The 18,431-nt window shown below is 41.6% G+C and overlaps 1 protein-coding gene across 4 annotated transcripts in view; it reads left to right on the plus strand.

The window, feature by feature from the left end:
* Window positions 1–17,330, plus strand: part of ZRANB3 (zinc finger RANBP2-type containing 3) — a 308,537-nt gene extending 291,207 nt beyond the window's left edge. For all 4 annotated transcript variants that reach the window (XM_058715457.1, XM_058715456.1, XM_058715458.1 and 1 more), the window contains 5 exons: window positions 1,160–1,302; window positions 9,694–9,804; window positions 11,133–11,535; window positions 15,109–15,240; window positions 17,015–17,330. In XM_058715457.1, the coding sequence (XP_058571440.1) occupies window positions 1,160–1,302; window positions 9,694–9,804; window positions 11,133–11,535; window positions 15,109–15,240; window positions 17,015–17,113 (888 nt within the window). In that variant the 3' untranslated portion in view covers window positions 17,114–17,330. The remainder of the gene's footprint in view (window positions 1–1,159; window positions 1,303–9,693; window positions 9,805–11,132; window positions 11,536–15,108; window positions 15,241–17,014) is intronic.
* The last annotated feature ends 1,101 nt before the right edge of the window (window positions 17,331–18,431 follow it).

An 18,431-nucleotide genomic window follows, 5' to 3' on the forward strand; every position in this document is an offset into this window, starting at 1 on the left:
GTTTTCAGTTAAAATGTATTGAGTACTGTAAGACCATTCTGAGTTTCACGAAAGCACCTTGTGGCCTGTCGCAGAGCCAGATCACACTGGGCACGTTGTCATCGGTCCAGGCACTGCCTCTGAATTACCTTGGTGCTAAGAAGAAATGTGAAATCGGTTTCCTGAGTGAGTGATCACACCTAGGCTTGCTGTTTCTATGGATAGAGTCATCCTCACATTGTTGGATTTCTCCTTCACAGGATTAGCAACCGTTATATATCTATATCTGACAGAGTCTCCATTTATCTCTGACTGTTCTAACAATGACAAATTCTGAGAGCAGGGATGGTGCCGTGGTGGGTGACTCCTGCTTCGTCAGAAGCACCAGCATACGGCTGTAAGTCAAGCACCTGCTCAGAAGGCCTTAATTCTGATCTGTGGCCGATTTATCTTCAGTGCTTGGAAGGATCAGCACGTGCAGGAGCTAACAGCAGGCAGTGTGCCACTTTTTAGGAGAAAATAGTGATTCTGTGTTTGCCCTTTGAGTGGAAATCAAACATTCCCTGTGGGTCCACTGCACTTGACTTAAAGGAAAAGGTAGCAGTGAGTTATTTTCTTTGGTATCATTTCATCCTGGTTCTCAGATTCACAAAAAGTGGCCAGTTACATATAAATGACTAATAAGTAAGATTAATAGTGACCCTGGTAAAAAATGTTCCAGATTTATTGGTGGCTGTTTTCCTGTAATAACTTAGGTAGTTGGGTAACAAGGCAGTTTTCAGATGTTGCACTGAAACCTGCCACCGCTGTAAGACCCCCGCTCCCACGACCAGCTCTGCCTCGGCCACTGCTGGGTTTGTGCTTCTGACAGCCGGGCCCCTTTCGGTCGCACCGGGCACATTATTGCCGTTGGTCCCTATGTGCATTAAGGACATACACTGGGGCATCCTGAAATGTGTCTTTAGGGAGCCTTTGGGTTGAAAGAGAACTGGCCATCAGTATTTTACAATAAAGATAGGAAGATGGCATCAATCTGAAGAAAGCCTTAAATTGTGACATTCAGAAGCCTATTTGGAGGATATAATAAAACCTCAGTTTTCTAATGTTATAAGTGGCTTTACTTTCAAAGGAAGATGCCTGGTGAGCCATTAGAGCTTTTCATTATCTCATTTTCTGCCAGATTTTGAGGTTTGTTCGAGAATGGAGTAGTCTGACTGCCATGAAGCAAAAGATAATCAGGAAAAGTGGGCAGCTGTTCTGTAGCCCAATTCTTGCTTTGGAGGAGATCACAAAGCAACAAACCAAACAAAACAGTACTAAAAGGTATGCGTTGTCTTTTTTATTTTGTATTATATTATTTTGTCACGGTTACTTCTACAGGGGGGTCTGACACATTTTATGTAACCACTCATGAAATCCTGATGAGTTAAGAGAAAATTATACATAAAACAGTAGCTTATTTTATAGAAATAGAATTAGATGTTTTGTGAATCTGATCAAATCTGCTCAAAAAGATCAGGTTTGTAGGATATTGGTCACCATGAGTCCCACTCATTAGGAGAGAGGCCAGAGTCACAGGCCAGTGTGTCCTGTGGCCCGTTAAGCCTGGGACACTATTGAACAACAGAAAGACATCCCCTGGTAGAAGAGGGCACCGGTCTGGGTGCCGTGCAGCAGGGAAGCTGCTTCTGGTTGACGCACCCCCAGCCAAAGGCTGGGAGGTGATGATTACAGTGGGGGGCAAAGTAAAAGGAAAGGTTTAGTGTCTCATGTCTGTGTAATTATTTTGCCCTTTATCATTACAGGTTTCTTTCTAATCTCTGTACACTTACTTTCTTGGCATCAGAATCCTCTCTGCCCCACTCAGGTATCCCCTTGTGTGAGCTCAGTCCCCACCACCTGTAGACTCTTCCCTCTGTGTGGAGGAATGATTCTCGGTCAAGGGTTCTGTTGCCCAGCTCCCGCATGGGAAGAGATCTCAGAGCCCCTCACCAAGCAGCCACATGGCAGAAGCCCCTGTAGCTCTTGCCATCTCCATACACCTATAATCTGCCTTCATCCTCACATCCCGTCAGTTACCGTCTATAGCCTTTTCCATGCACACAGGTGAAAAACATCCATCCATGACATGTGAGAGGGTGCAGTTAGCCAAACAACTTGTAACTCTATACAGTGAAAACTCTCTTCAGCTGTTTCCAAATGTGGCCTATGGTATATTCATAGGTGAGAATAAGGAGTGGCACTTGTGATAAATTATGAAGGGGAAAAATAAGTATAACAAAGGATGGAGACACAGCTATATGTAATTGCTGTTAGGACATAGAAAGTGTCTGCAAGGGTATCATAGAAACCCTCACCAGAGTTTTCTCTAAGACAGTAGTTCTTAGCTGGGGGCAGTTTTACCCCCCAGGGTGGCAGTGTTAGGAAGCATTTTAGTTTGTTAGGATTAGGGGATACAAATGGGGAGAATCTAGAGGCTGGAGGCCTGGGACACTGCTAAGTAATCTACAGTGAACAGAACTGCACTTAAACAATTATCTGTTTCAAAATGTCATTAGTGCCCTTGTTGAGGGATCTTGCTCTAGACCATATGATAGGGGATTTGTGGAGATGATAGGGACTTTATACTTTATGCCTGGATCACAAACTACTATGGTTAAAAGCTAAGCAGGAACCATATATGAACAAATGAGATCAAGCGTAAAACCAGAAAAGGTTGAGGTAGGATGTAGAAGTATAGCAAATCAGAAAGTGCATAACCCATTTAAAGTCATTCAAATTCAGATTAAAAAATAAAATGCTGCAGGGGCGCCTGTGGGGGCTCAGTCGGTTAAGTGTCCGACTTTGGCTCGGGTCATGATCTCGCATTTGGTGAGTTCGAGCCCCGCGTTGTCGGGCTCTGTGCTGACAGCTCAGAGCCAGGAGCCTGCTTCGGATTCTGTGTCTCCCTCTCTCTCTCTGGCCCTCCCCCCGTTCATGCTCTGTCTCTCTCTGTCTCAAAAATAAATAAACGTTAAAAAAATAATATAAGAAAAGAAAAGAAAAAAAAGAAATAAAATAAAATAAAATAAAATAAAATAAAATAAAATAAAATAAAATGCTGTATTAGTCGATTAAGGTCCTTTGACTGGTTCGATTTGTCCATGAGCTGCCAGTTTCAGACTCATCTAAACTCTTCTGTACTGCTTAAATTGTTCCCACAAATGTGTATTACTTTATATAAAAAATACATTTAAAGTACATGTGTGCATTGATAATATATATATACACACACATGCACACACCCCTCATACAGATACCCACTCAGTATGTAACAGAAAGCATGATGCCTGTTACTTTTCTTAGAACTTCTTGTGGTCCTCTCCATTTTCTCATTGTCATAGCCACCATCCTTGTTGAAGTATTGGTCTTCTCTTTACATTACCATAGTTTCCTTCTTAACTGAATTTACAACCCACTCCAGCCATTTCTAGACATGTCGCATTGTTTCCTCCCCATCAGACATGGATGGCCACTTAAAGAACTACCTGAGAAAGCCAATCAGGTATAAAAGCAAAAGTCATGAAATCAATAGAAACCAAAGTCAGACACATGGTATTATCTATAACATTTTATGTAGATGATACAGTAAAGTTAAAACTTGTGTTAAGCAGCATGGTCAGTAATCGGATTTGTGTTTTTAGGAGCTTGATCTGGCAGCATTTGAGAGATGAGATCAGAAGAGCAGACTTGCAAGCTTCTGAGTGGCTCAGTCAGTTGAGCGTCCGACTTCGGCTTAGGTCATGATCTCATGGTTGGTGGTTTGAGCCCCACACTGGGCTCTGTGCTGACAGCTCAGAGCCTGGAGCCTCTTCAGATTCTGTGTCTCCCTCTCTCTCTGCCCCTCCCCCACTTGCACTCTGCCTCTCTCTGCCTCTCAAAAATGAATAAACGTTTAAAAAAAAAAAAAGAGCAGACCTGAGGAGCACCTAGGTGGCTCAGTCGGTTAAGCATCTGACTTCAGCCCAGGTCTTGATCCCATGATTTGTGAGTTTGAGCCCTGCATTGGGCTCTCTAATGTCAGCACAGAGCCTGGTTCAGATCCTTTCTTCTCTCTCTCCCTCTCTCTCTCTCTCTCTGTCTCTCAAAAATAAACTTTTTTTTCTTTTAAAGAGCAGGCTTGAAGTGGGGAGACAAGGTGCATTATTTTTCTATTGTTGCCTTAACAAATTACCACAAACTTAGCAGCTGAAAGCAACAGACATGTATTGTCTCACAGTCCTGTAAGTCAGAAATCTGAGATGGCTCTACTGGTTTCTCTGCTCTGGAATTTCTAAGACTGAATTCAAGGTGTCAGCTGAATGGACTCTTAACTGATAGTCTGGGAAGACTCCACTTCCATGTTCATTTGGGTTGTTGACAGAATTTAGTTCCTTGTGATTATAGGACTTGGATTTTGTTGCTAGCTGGAAGGGTGGGGGGGCCATCCTTAGCTTCTAGAGGCTTCTTTCTAGTTGTAACACATGGGTTCTACATCTCAAGGCCAGCAGTGGTATGTCAAATCCTTCTCATGCTTGTAATTGCTTCCTTTCTTAAGGTCAGCTGATGAGTAACCTTAATTATATCTGCAAAGTCCCTTTACAACATTACCTAGATGAGTGATGGACTGAATACCAGAGACAAGAATCCTAGAGAAAGGTTGTTAAAGATACTGCCTTCCACACAAGTTAAAAGACTACTATGGTAGAGCTAGGGGGAAAGATGAAGGCTTTTTTTTTTTAAGATTTTATTTTTAAGTAATCTCTACACCCAACATGGGGCTCAAACTTACAGTCCCAAGAGTTGCATTCTCTACTGACTGAGCCAGCCTGGTGCCCCTGAACACTTTTATTAAGTAAGGCAGGAACAATGGGAATGGAGGAAGGAGGATGAAGAGAGGTGTTAGGAGGTAGATCTAGACACTTTGGTCACTGATCAGAGAGAGGAAGAGAGGGAAGACCTCAGGGAAATGGACTTTGCAGAGCCGTGAAAATGAAGCCTGTGCACCTGCAGAGGAATGCACTTTGGGCAAGCTTGCCGGTTCTTGTGGAGAACCCCGGCAAGTCTCAGTGACTTGGAGGAACTGTCTCTCTCTGAAAGCAAGTGTCAAAGATGGGGCTGCACAGCAGCACTGATCGGAAATCTGTATGAGGAACAGGTAGACACTGGATGCCTTGACCTCCCCCTGTCCTACCAGTTTACTTTCTAGAGAAACTGAACCAGAGACACACCAGCCTTGGAAACACCAAGCTTAGTGGAGATAAAGGGAGAGGCATTGTATTGAAAACCGGCACTCCCCAGACCCCTTTCTTCACTTCTAGAATTCTAGGAGGCATATTTTACTTCCTAGCAGAAAATTAGATGATTCTTCTATGAAAAAATGGAATGGCCTTAGAATAAAGACAAATAGATACTGATTTTAAGCAGTGGCCATATCTCCAGCCAGATTATCCTGCATTGACTTCCACCAGTGCACAGGACCCATCCAAGCTCAGAGTTTACACTTAGCTTTTGAATAGCTCAGTCTTAATTGTGAATGAAGCCAAGACCACCAGCCACTGCTTCTGAGTTCCCATTTGTCAGAGGTAGGCCTGCCTTTCTGGGAGCCCTGTTAGGTTTAGGATGCCACCTATTTATTTTGACCCCCAAAGCAGGTCAGCAACCTAGAACCCAGCACCGTTTTCACTGTTGAGGGCCACTTCCCAACATACTTCTATTGCAAAACTTGCCAGCCGCCACTGCCATCCCCATCTGGGAATTACTAATTAGTAGACAACGTTCTCCTTTCCCTGTTTTTCAAAACTGAGATTTACCATAATCCTTTTGAGAGGTGGTATACTTACATCAACTTCCTAGCAAACCTCAGTGGAAAATTAAATGTTGGTAACTCACAACCATGTTTGAAAAGCTGCCAACTTCCTGCTTTGGGGTTGATTGATCTATTTCTTGTGGTTTCCAGAATTTTGTGCTTAAATCTCTTGTAGGAAAGGTTATTTTTAGTTCTTAAATCTCTGAATAGATTTCTCAGCATCTTTTAAATTTACTGAATTAAGATTCTAAGCTTTTAAACATTGAATAATACCTGAGGCAAGGCTTAATATCCCCTTGCCCCTCAAAGCTAGGAAGTGTTTGAGTTCATTAGAATCCACTGAAATACTTTAGTGAAAGTGCTTTTGTCAAGGAGATAAAATGGTTGAAGAATTGGGGGATGGAAGAACCTGGGAAGTTTCAAAACCAAAAGGGCAAGTTAGAGAATTCTAAAAGAATTCACTTTGGTTCTTTTTTCTTTTGCTTTAAGAACAACACACCAGTAGAAATGGAAATATATGAAAAGAGAGTCACTTTTACTTTTAATAGGAGAAATGTAAATTTAAAGCCAAAATGAGATATGTATCACCATTAGCAGAGATGTTTTTAATGGACATATTTGTTGGTGGGGTTTTGGGGTGATGGTGGGGTTTGGAGCTGATGGCCAAGAAAGAATTCTTGAAGACGTCTTTGATGCAAAAAAAGACTTTTGGTGGGGCGCCTGGGTGGCTCAGTCGGTTGAGCATCCGACTTAGGCTCAGGTCATGATCTCGCGGTTTGTGGGTTCGAGCCCTGCGTCGGACCCTGTGCTGACAGCTCAGAGCCTGGAGCCTGTTTCAGAATCTTTGTCCCCCTCTCTCTCCATCCCACCCCTGCTTATGCTCTGTCTCTCTCTGTCTTTCAAAAATGAATAAACAAAAATTAAAAAAAAAAAAAGACTTTTGGTGCAAAAAGGTGACAGGGCCTGCGGGCACAAAGAGCTGCACTGGGGTTGTGACGGGCAACTCATTATATACCCCCAGGTTGGGAGGGGGTTATGGACAATGTAAGACTCCAAGGAATTTTGGAGGCAAGGTTTCCAGGACCTTTAGGGGTGAACTGCAATTATGAAAATGCCATTTATTACTGTTTAGTAAAACCTCAGTCATGAGACCCTTCAGATGTATATCAGGGGCCATAAGCTTGAAGTATGATTGCCAGTGTATATCTTAGGGGAGTTGAGATAAAGGAAGTTTCCAAAGGAATTTTTATATGTTAAAGTAGACTTACAGGATCCTGGGGGCAGGATACTGTTAAGCCTAGACTCCCTTTTGCCCCTAGCAAAGTGTCATCACTGAGGCAGCTGAGCCCCTAGAGGGACTCTGCCTATTTCAAGGACTTGTAGGCAGTAACAGAATTTAATTTTTCATTTGGCTTTGTTTCCCACATAAACCCCTTGATCTAATATCACCCCTAATATCTTGAGGAGGATGATATTAGAGCTTTTCTTGCAGTTTACTAAGTTATCCGTAAACTGAAGGAGACTCCTGTCCTGCATGACTGTGACCTCTGTCTGTCAACCATTTGCTCTTTCCTTTCCCCTATTCTTGGGCAGCCATCAGTGTCTGAGGAACATCACACATATCCCACCAGGTGGGGGGTGGGGCGTTGCTGTTAGTCTGTACTTTGCCTTCAGCTTGCCCCACACTCCCTCATCATTGTGCTAGTATAAGTGTGAGCAAACAGGCACTTCCCTGCATTGACAGTGGACTTGTATATTGATTGGTACAAACCCAAAGGAGAGAGCGATGTGTCAAAATCTGTCCACATTTAAAGCACCCAAGACCTTTGACCCAGCAATTCTGCTTCTGAGAACTTATTCTACATGTATGTAATGTGTAGGGATATTATAACATTGTGATAACAGAGACTAGAACAACCTAAATGCCATTAATCAGAAATTGGCTAGACATATTATATTGTTTATTCAAATAATGCAGTAACATGCAGTCATCAAAGAAATAGGGCAACCCTTGTGTACTGATATGGAAAGAGCTTAGAGATATATGTGTAGGCAAAAAAAGCAAGGTAAAGGTTAGTGTGCTACCATTTGTTGTTGTTGTTTTTTTTTTTTTTTTTTAACGTTTATTTATTTTTGAGACAGAGAGAGACAGAGCATGAACGGGAGAGGGTCAGAGAGAGAGGGAGACACAGAATCGGAAACAGGCTCCAGGCTCTGAGCAGTCAGCACAGAGCCCGACGCGGGGCTCGAACTCACGGACCGCGAGATCATGACCTGAGCCAAAGTCGGACGCTTAACCGACTGAGCCACCCAGGCGCCCCGCTACCATTTGTTTTTAAAAGAAAGAAGCATAATGAGGACTGCTAATGAGTACAGGTTTCTTCTGGGGGTGATGAAATGTTCTGGAATTAGTGGTGCTGGTTGGACAACCTTGTAAGTATACTAAAATGAACTGAATTGTACACTTTAAAATGGTAACTTTTATGGTATGTGAGTTATATGTCAATAAAAATACAGAGATCATAAAAGGTATAACCTATGCGCAGAAAAAAACAATCTCTCCAAAAGAAATTGGTCACGGGGGCGCCTGGGTGGCGCAGTCGGTTAAGCGTCCGACTTCAGCCAGGTCACGATCTCGCGGTCTGTGAGTTCGAGCCCCGCGCCAGGCTCTGGGCTGATGGCTCAGAGCCTGGAGCCTGTTTCCGATTCTGTCTCCCTCTCTCTCTGCCCCTCCCCCGTTCATGCTATGTCTCTCTCTGTCCCAAAAATAAATAAAAAACGTTGAAAAAAAAATTAAAAAAAAGAAATTGGTCACGGAGATAGCTTTGGGGGAGGAGATGGGACTGGAAGGTAAACTTACTCTTCACCATAAGCACCATTGCATGCCTTTTGAGTTTTGATATATGTGCAGGTATCATCTAGTCAAAACATTAATAGCTTATAAAAACAAGAAAATCTGTTGATTTTTAAATCTACTTTAACATAAAAGCAAATTTCTAAGATTTTACCTAATATTGCGCCATTCCATTGTGATTTAACTTTTATTGTCAAGTTAGCAAACTAGGAAGTACTTGGAAATATGAAGAAATTCATGTTCAAACTAATTAAAAAGGAAAAAAAAGCTACAAAAGTGTAAACTACCAGAGAAAGTGGGCCATGCTAATTAGAAGGAATTAATTGGGTAATTGCATTTTACCTACTTAAATTCCCCCGCCACCTTTAATTGGAATAACTTTCCTCTTTACTTCCATCCCTAAACCATTGTGTGGTATTGATAGTGTTGTGTAATAAGGTTCTGAATCCCACATCAAGAGTGGCTTTATTTCAGTGGAAGATTCCATAAACTCTGTATGGCTGACAATAATGGAAACAACCTTGGGATTATAGAAGTTGTTTGTTATTGAACCTGGTTAACTAAAAAGAGAATCTCTTTACCCGAGTATGCTGATATACCATTATAACTGATTGAGGTGATTTGAGGGACCTTGAAGAAAAGGCCAAAAGGGAGGTAAAAATGCAGTGAGAGATTATCCGCACAGCTCAACAAGGTATTTACTCAAGGATGTCAGTTGTGCATGTATTTGATCACTTCTTATTCCTACACCCACTCCTCTTACCCCCTAAGTGAAAATTGGTCCAAAGTATATTGAGTGACTCTGAATGTCTTAGAAAAATAAATCTTAAGAAATTAATTTGGAACAGAGGTGTCTTTCCCACACGTGGAGACCAATGTTAGGATAGAAAATTCTATGCCCTAATTTTAGTATTAGCAAAATAAAGACCCCTATCTTGCTTTCTCTCCTATTGCTTTTACAAAGAGTAATGTGATCATGAAATAGAGAATCTCAGAAGAGAGAGGAAATCTACTCACCATGTAATTGTTTTAGATACATCACCAAAGAAGATGTTGCTGTAGCCTCACTGGACAAGGTGAAGAATGATGGGGGCCATGTTCGTCTGATCACAAAGGAGTCCAGGCCACAGGACCCTTCTACAAAGTAAGGTTTCATTGACTAATAGGACATAATAGTACCTACCGTGTGTACTCCTTTAAATTTGTGTATGCATATTTGTTGTTTTTTTTTTTTTTTTTTTTTAACGTTTATTTATTTTTGAGACAGAGAGACAGAGCATGAACGGGGGAGGGTCACAGAGAGAGGGAGACACAGAATCCGAAACAGGCTCCAGGGTCTGAGCTGTCAGCACAGAGCCTGATGTGGAGCTCGAATTCACGGACCGCGAGATCATGACCTGAGCCGAAGTCGGCCGCTTAACCGACTGAGCCACCCAGGCACCCCTGTGTATGCATATTTGTAATAATACTTTACCCTGATGTGGCCACCTTACCAGTTAGAAAGAGCCTTCCCAATATTTCACAACAGGTAGCTCCTCCACCCTCATAACAACCTATGAGGAATAGGATGTCCTCACCTTAGAAATTAGAAGGATCCTGAGACCAGGTGGACCAAGTGACCTGCCCAAAGCCATTAGATGCTAAGAGACCCGAGGTCTAATCTGGGCTCTGCTTCCCAGTCATGAGCTTTTTCTATCACAAAGAGTTTTTCTTTTAACACTTCTAACAAACAGTCCTGAAAAAAAGGCAAGCAGCTGTTGTAATTCCATGTAGGACTTTCCAGCATAATTGAGTAATGTACCTTTTCCTTTTATCTTAACAAATTTTTAAAAATTATAATTAATAAATTGAGTGCATGTCCTGTGTCATTTCTAACCTTGAATCAAATCAAATAAGAGTTTACCTGGAGGAGGCACATATTTAGCAAGTCTAATGTTGATAGTTCCTGTCAACACCATTAGCTTCTTGGCTCTGTCACTTTACGGATGTGACTGTTTCCGGTAGGCCAGCAGAGGCTCCCCGAGAGTGTCGTGGAAGCCTTCATAATGGTCTCTGTGTCCTAGTGAGGTGTGTGGCCCAACACATGTAGAGTACAGTAGCCCCAACTCCAAGTGGGGTTTTACATTAGCCCATCCTTTCCCAGATTGAAGAAGCATTTTTTAACTTCTTATTTTCCAACTTCTCCAGATGTTTCAAAGTCTGGTTGTTTAACTTGAAGATATATAAACTCCCAAGAGAGGCAGCATATTTATATTCAAATGAATTTTTTTAACACATCATTCTTTCCTTCATTTGGCATGGAGCATCGAGTGCTGACTATGGCTGTTTCATTTCCACACTCAGTCACAGAATCCATGAGTCCTACATTTACTGGTTATCAGTATTGAAACTTTAAAGGCTGTTACATGAAGTAGTGACTATTTAGACTAGTGTCCGTGTTCATTACTTAGTCAATGTTTTGTTCACTTCCAGAAAGTTCCTTGATGATGGAGTCTGTGTCCCATTTCTAAATCCCTGCATAGCCCAAGCTGATCTCGCTGTGAAGCCTTCTATATCCAAAGGCTATCTGCAAGCTGTGGATAATGCAGGAAATCCACTTTGCCTTCGCTGTCAGCAGCCCACCTGCCAAACTAAGCAAGAGTGCAAAGTGAACGCTTGGGAGTCACGGTTTTGCTCTCTGCAATGTCAGGAAGAGTTTTGGATTCGATCTAATAACAATTACCTGCGAGCCAAAGTATTTGAAATTGAACACGGTGTGTGTCAGCTATGTAACCTAAATGCACAAGAACTCTTTCTACGTCTGAGAGATGCTCCCAAAAATCAGAGGAAGACTCTACTGGATATTACCTGGATCTCAAAGCTCCCATTAGAACAGGTAAATTATAATCCTTTGGCAGAGAGAAGGCAGCATTGTATTGAGTGATGAATATTGATTCATTTTCTTTTTTTCAACTTTATAATACAGCAGCTTTTGAAAATACGCACGCAAAAGTAGAGAGAATAATCAACCCATATACCCATTACCCACCTTAAACAGTTATCAACATTTTGCCTTCATCTGTCCCTCACCTCAGTTCTTTTTTTCTCCTGGAATTATTAAAAAAAAATTTTTTTTAATGTTTGTATTTATTTTTGAGACAGAGACAGAGCATGAGCAGGGGAGGGGCAGAGAGAGAGACACAGAATCTGAAGCAGGCTCCAGGCTTTGAGCTGTCAGCACAGAGCCTGACGTGGGGCTCGAACCCACAAACTGCGAGATCATGACCTGAGCCGAAGTCCGATGCTCAACCAACTGAGCCACCCAGGCACTCCCCCCCTTTTAAATTTTTTTTTAATGTTTATATTTATTTTTGAGAGAGAGAGAGACAGCATGAGCAGGGGAGGGGCAGAGAGAGTCTCCTGGAATTATTTTAAAGCAAATTCCAGACAACATTTCATTTCCTCTTTTATTTTTTTTTTTAAGTGATCTCTGTGTCCATCGTGAGGCTTGAACTCATGACCCTGAGATCAAGTCACATGCTCTACTAACTGAGCTAGCCAGGTGCCCCTCATTTCCTCTTTAAATCCTTTAATTATGTATCTCCCACAAAGACTTTCTCCCTCCCTCCTTCTTTCTTTCTGTCTTAAATATAATCCCATACCTGGGTACCTGGGTGCTGAGTCGGTTGAGTGTCTGACTCTTGATTTCAGCTCAGGTTATGGTCCCAGGGTCGTGGGACCAAGCCCCACATCGGGCTTTGTGCTGAGCATGGAGCCTGCTTGGGATTCATTCATTCATTCTCTCTCTCTCTCTCTCTCCCTCTCTCTCTCTCTCTCTGCCTCTCTCCACCACCCCCCCCCCCCCACCGCTGCCCCCTCCTGCCTCTTCCCTGCTCATACTCTCAATAAATTCATACATAAATTTTAAAAATTCCCATACTCCAGTACCCATTATTACACCAACAGTTATGATTCCTTCATTTTTAAGTCCAGGCTTGGTTTCCCAGATTGTCTCAAAAATGTCTTTTTGCAGTTGCTTTGTTCAAATTAGGATCAAAATATGACCCACACATTGTATTTGTTCATTATGCCTCTTATGCTCCATTTAATCCATATCACCCCATCCCATTTTTACACCATTGATTGTTCAAGAAACTGGATCATTTGCCTGTAGGATTTCCTACATTATGGGTTTGTCTTCCTGTATCCTCATGGTATTATTTGACATGTTTCTCTATCCCCCTGATTCCAGAATTATAAGATACAGCAGCTTAATTAGATTCTGATTAAATTATACTGGGGAGAGATCTTAACAGAGGATACATTCCATGGAGAAGCACCTATGGTCTGGTTGTCACTTTTCATGATGTTAGTATTGAATGACCAGGGGCAAACAGATAGCCCCCAAAGTATAGTTCATTACAATGAGAAGAAAACATTTATGTTCATCCCACTGTAAAATGTAATTTTAGCAGAACAGTTTATGAAAAAAATATTCTTAGAAAACAATCATCAATATTCACTTTTATTTCCAAATCTCAGCTGGTTTCTAATGTGATCTAATCAGCCCTAAGTTTCAAACTAGAGCAAAATGTGTAATTTTGTAGTGTGCTTAATTTTAAAAAAATCACTCCTGAGCCATTCTGTGCCCACTAAAATATTGGATAAATTTCTGCCAGTTGGTCAAATCACACATTTTTATTTATTTAGTATCACCAAATTATGACAGAATTAATTAATTAAGCATTTCTGCAAAAATGAATTACCATGACTTTGAGAGCTAGGGAATTACTTCCTTCATGATACCCAGAGTTCCTGAAATATCCTTTTGTCTAATTGGTGAGGCACACACTGCACCCACCCCAGGGGTGTCAGCCAGACTGCAGTCACTGTCTGCTGCCTCAGAGTGGAGGCTTCCAGAAGACACACAATGAGAAGACTCAGGACATCTTGAAAACAGCCTGTCCGGGACTGTGGAAGTAACATAGTCTACTTCTAAAATAAAAGTGCTCCCAGGCCCAGCAGCACCATAGGGTTCATACTGGGGAGGGCCAGTCAGAGAGGGAGTGATTGTTTTAAGAGTTCAGTCTAGGATGTTGAAGACTGACTCCAAGTGATTTATTTGCCAGGGCATTACTAGGAGGAATACAGAACCACATCTGGATTAAAGAGTCTGTCAGAAGAGAGACGATTCAGAGTAAAAGAATTGGTTACAAAGAGCAGACAAAATGGATTTTTCTTCCTAAGAATGAGTCATTTGCTTGATGCACAAGATGGCCATGTCTAACTGCTTCTAACAGTGCTGGCCTCTGCTAGACGGAGGTTACTGCTCCTGCTTGCTGCCTCTTGGGGCTCCTTTTGGGCTGGGCACTGGGGGTCAGGGTTCCTCTGCCTCCACATGTCAGACAAGCTTCCTTAAAAGTACTTGAGACATAGGTTCCCAGGGCCGGCAGCATGAAGCTGATTTTAATGTTGTCCTTGTCCAAAACCATGGAAATAAAAACAATCTTTGCATTCATCTTTATCATATTAAAAAAACTACAATTCTGTGAGCTGGTTTTCCTACCTCAGGTAGAAAGTTAAAATACATCATGGGGCGCCTGGGTGGCGCAGTCGGTTAAGCGTCCGACTTCAGCCAGGTCACGATCTCGCAGTCCGTGAGTTCGAGCCCCGCGTCAGGCTCTGGGCTGATGGCTCGGAGCCTGGAGCCTGTTTCCGATTCTGTGTCTCTCTCTCTCTCTGCCCCTCCCCCGTTCATGCTATGTGTCTCTCTGTCACAAAAATAAATAAAAAACGTTGAAAAAAAAATTAAAAAAAAAAAAAATACATCTTAATGTAGGTCATCACCAATAATATATAAAGTGTATATGTGTGAGTTGGCCTAAATACTGTTGCTTTAAGTGGACATCTTAGTTTATTCCAGATATGCAAGTGATAGAGGTCTGTTGTAGAAACTTTGTCCCAGTCCATGTTAATTTTTAGAGGTTCCTAGATGAATGGCAAAAAGGTTCCGGGTGATAGCCATTAATATTAAACTCTCACTATGACAGGAACAAATGAACTTGGGTCAGTGATTAAAGATTATGTGACTCAATAATATTCAGAAGTTTTTGATTTCCAATGTGTCCTTATTCTTTTCACAGTTTTGTTTTATTGACTATATAAACTAGCTCAAAGGTGCAGAAGCAAGTAATTTTTCCCAATCTGTCAGGAGTTGTGGTATTTTATACTTGTTTGTAATTTTTTTCAAAATGGGTTAGGTAAGGGAAAAAGAACTTTTTCAGAAATGTATTTTATTGCTTTCAAATTGCTAACCTAGAGGCTTTTTCCTATTCACAATAAAAGCTATAAAAAGCCATCCTAATGTATTTTTCGCTGTGATTTTGCTGTGTAAACATGATTGCACAAGGCAAAACCAACCGTTCCCACAGTGTATGTTGAAAGTGCTGATCTTCTGTTCTCCTTGTAGCTTAATGAAATGATAAGAAACCCAGGAGAAGGGCATTTCTGGCAGGTGGACCACATCAAGCCTGTGTCCGGTGGCGGAGGACAGTGCTCCCTGGACAACCTGCAGACCCTCTGCACAGTCTGTCACAAAGAGGTAGGTGAAGCTCTGCACACCTGTTTGACTTCATCCTGGAACATCAAATGGAGAATCGGGTATACAGTCCTGTGGAAGGTCATATGGAGGAATCTGTATCCCTTGTCTGGGACCCAAGATGCACTTATCCCTTTCATCACCTGAGTTTCCTCTTGAGACCTATGTAGGTTCTCTGTCACAGATAGAAGCTTCTTCCCTTGTAATTCATTCTAGGACAGAAAATTGTCACCACTGCCTAGAAGAAAATAAATATAACTTAACACAGTCTCGAAGAGACCCAGACCATCAACCAAAAGTCTGGTGAATTGGGGCAGCAACATATATTTGCATTCGCAGCTAAGGATGTCCCAAAATGTCAGAGAACATTAATAAATTATCTCTAGGGCCAACCCAGCTCAACATGCAAACATTATACTCCTGGCCCAAGTGTAAAACCTGTTCACCTTGGCACCTCTCTGAGCAATTACCTGTTGCTTAAAACAGGAGGGAAAAATATAACAGTTGTATTTAATAACTAGGATGAATTTTTAACAGGCAGTCTAGCAAAAGGATCTGATTAAAATTTTCTTGGAAGCATACATTCCACATGCAACTTTGTATCCAACTTTTTTTCTAGTTATGGCAAGATTTAAGCATTTGCCCACATCCGTGATGAGCATTCATAATGTCTGTCCTCCAAAAAGGCTAACATCACTCTGTGGGGTACATGTCTACTGTACTTGATTCAGCTGTGCCCATACTGGTGAACTTGGAAGTTCATTCTTCTGTTTACACACTGTTCTTTACATTTTGAGGTTGTTCCTTCAGATAGATTCTCAGATGTAAAATCACTGAGTCCAGTGTTTGGATATTTCTGAGACAGTAGGAATTTATTTCCAAGCTGTTTTCCAAAGGACACTGCTCCGTTATGCTCCTCCCGCCCTGTTGGTGGAGGCAGTGCTCACGTAACCACTCCTCCGGGCATATGTGGTGGGAAAAGAATGGCCAGCCACCATCTTGTGGACCAAAGACACTGATGTTTTTAAAAATGCTGATCAATTGTATTTACATTCCTGAAAACTGTTCAGATCCTTTGCAAGTGTTCATAGTGTATAAGCAATTTCTTAGCTTTCTTTTAATATTTTAGATTCCTCCATTCCTTCACAAATATAGTTTTTACATAAATAGGATCTTGTAAGCAGGGTTGTTTTATTTTCATCTCTTAACCCTTTCTTCTCTCCCCACCCCTTCCACCTGGATAACTTCACACATACGTGAGCTTCAACTGGGGGAAAAGTCATCGGATTTACTTCTCAGCTGTGAAAATTATTAGCTCATTCAAGAGTTATGCGATCACTTTTTTTAGATTCTTGTGAAAAATTTTATTTGTGGGAATAGCAGGAGAATCTAGTTCTGATCTACGTCATTTTGTTTTTCTGCACTGGCTTGGGGTTGGGAGTGGCTTCTGAGCCCATAGAATAGGAAACAGGCCTTGAATGACTGCACCGTGAGACACTATAGGATGCCTTCTAGATGGTCTCCCTTGGGTGAGGAGAACCAGGGCCTCCTGTAGTCCCCAAATGAGGTATTCACAGTCTCAATGGGGAGTAAAGCATCTGATCCTAAGTGAATCCAGGACCTCGGGGCATGTACCAGAGCTACTGCGGTCCTCTGCTAGTGCGTGTGTTGATAATGTAGATTCTTCCAGAATAACGAAATGCAAAGAATTTTTGAGTTTCTGAGGCCAGTACTTTTTTCCTAACAAGTGTACACTTGTATATTTTTTAACTTTTAGAGAACTGCCAGACAAGCTAAGGAAAGAAGCCAGGGGAGAAGACAATCTCTAGCATCAAAGCATGGATCAGATATCACAAGATTTTTGGTAAAGAAATGAAGTAGAAAAATTTTTCAATGGATGACAAATGGTTTGCATGTGGAGGAATTTAACACGAAAAGTTTTGTCATGTTTCTCATTTAAAGAGTGAAAATTTTCAGAGCAAAACTCAAGAATTCAACTTTCCTTTTCATATTATATGCTTTTAGTGTTCGCTACTTTCTGAAAGTACTTAACACAAACTGAGATATAATAATAAATATTTCTGTGGACTTGATTTCATGCAGACTCTCAATTATGTTTCAGGAAGGTTTTAAGCTTTCATTTCCCCCTACAGTATTTTAATCATGGTATTATGTCCAGATCGTATTTGAAAAATATACTCTCAATTCCTTGAAAAATGCTGCTGGATTAGTGTTGGCTCCGAACTGCTGTGTGTATAAATGGAACATTGGGAAACTGTAAGGGAAATTTCGGAGGCAGATCATTCAGGAATTCTGGGTCAAGCATGAGCATCCTGGTTAGTATGCAAGAGAGACCCTTGTTCACTAACTGCCTCCAAAATGGGCTTGGGGTACACATTTGGAGTGTTGCCCTGTTTGTTGTATTTCTTAGCTAATTGTCTTTATTGAAAAGATGCTTCTGAGAAAAAGTTAATTGGACCTATGGTGTTGCTAGACAAATCAGGTAATTTTTAAAAACATTTAAAAACTTGAAAACATAAAATGTAAAATTCCACTTTAACTGAAAAATGAAGTTTAAATTAATGCATAAAACTAGGCTTACTATCAAAGCACCCTTTGTCTCCTGGTTATCATTTTGTTTTTAAAATCCTATCTTATTGGGGCGCCTGGGTGGCGCAGTCGGTTAAGCGTCCGACTTCAGCCAGGTCACGATCTCGCGGTCCGTGAGTTCGAGCCCCGCGTCAGGCTCTGGGCTGATGGCTCGGAGCCTGGAGCCTGTTTCCGATTCTGTGTCTCCCTCTCTCTCTGCCCCTCCCCCGTTCATGCTCTGTCTCTCTCTGTCCCAAAAATAAATAAAAAATGTTGAAAAAAAAAAAAAATTTAAAATCCTATCTTATTAAAAGTATATTCATGGTACCTCTTTTAAAAGGAATGAGGATAAAACACTTCATTTGAAAGCACGATCAGATGGAGATATAAGTTTCAAAAATACAGTGGGTGGCTCAGTCGGTAAAGCATCGGGCTCTTGACTGTGGCTCAGGGCATGATCTCAGGTTTCGTGGGTTCAAGCTCCATGTCAGGCTCCTCGCTGGCAGTGCAGAGCCTGCTTGGGATTCTTTCTCTCTCCCTGTCTGCCCCTCCCCCACTCATGCGCACATGCTTCATCTCTCTCTCTCTCTCTCTCTCTCTCTCTC

The sequence above is a fragment of the Neofelis nebulosa genome, chromosome 2 (genome assembly GCF_028018385.1).
Source record: "Neofelis nebulosa isolate mNeoNeb1 chromosome 2, mNeoNeb1.pri, whole genome shotgun sequence".
NCBI lineage: Eukaryota > Metazoa > Chordata > Mammalia > Carnivora > Felidae > Neofelis > Neofelis nebulosa.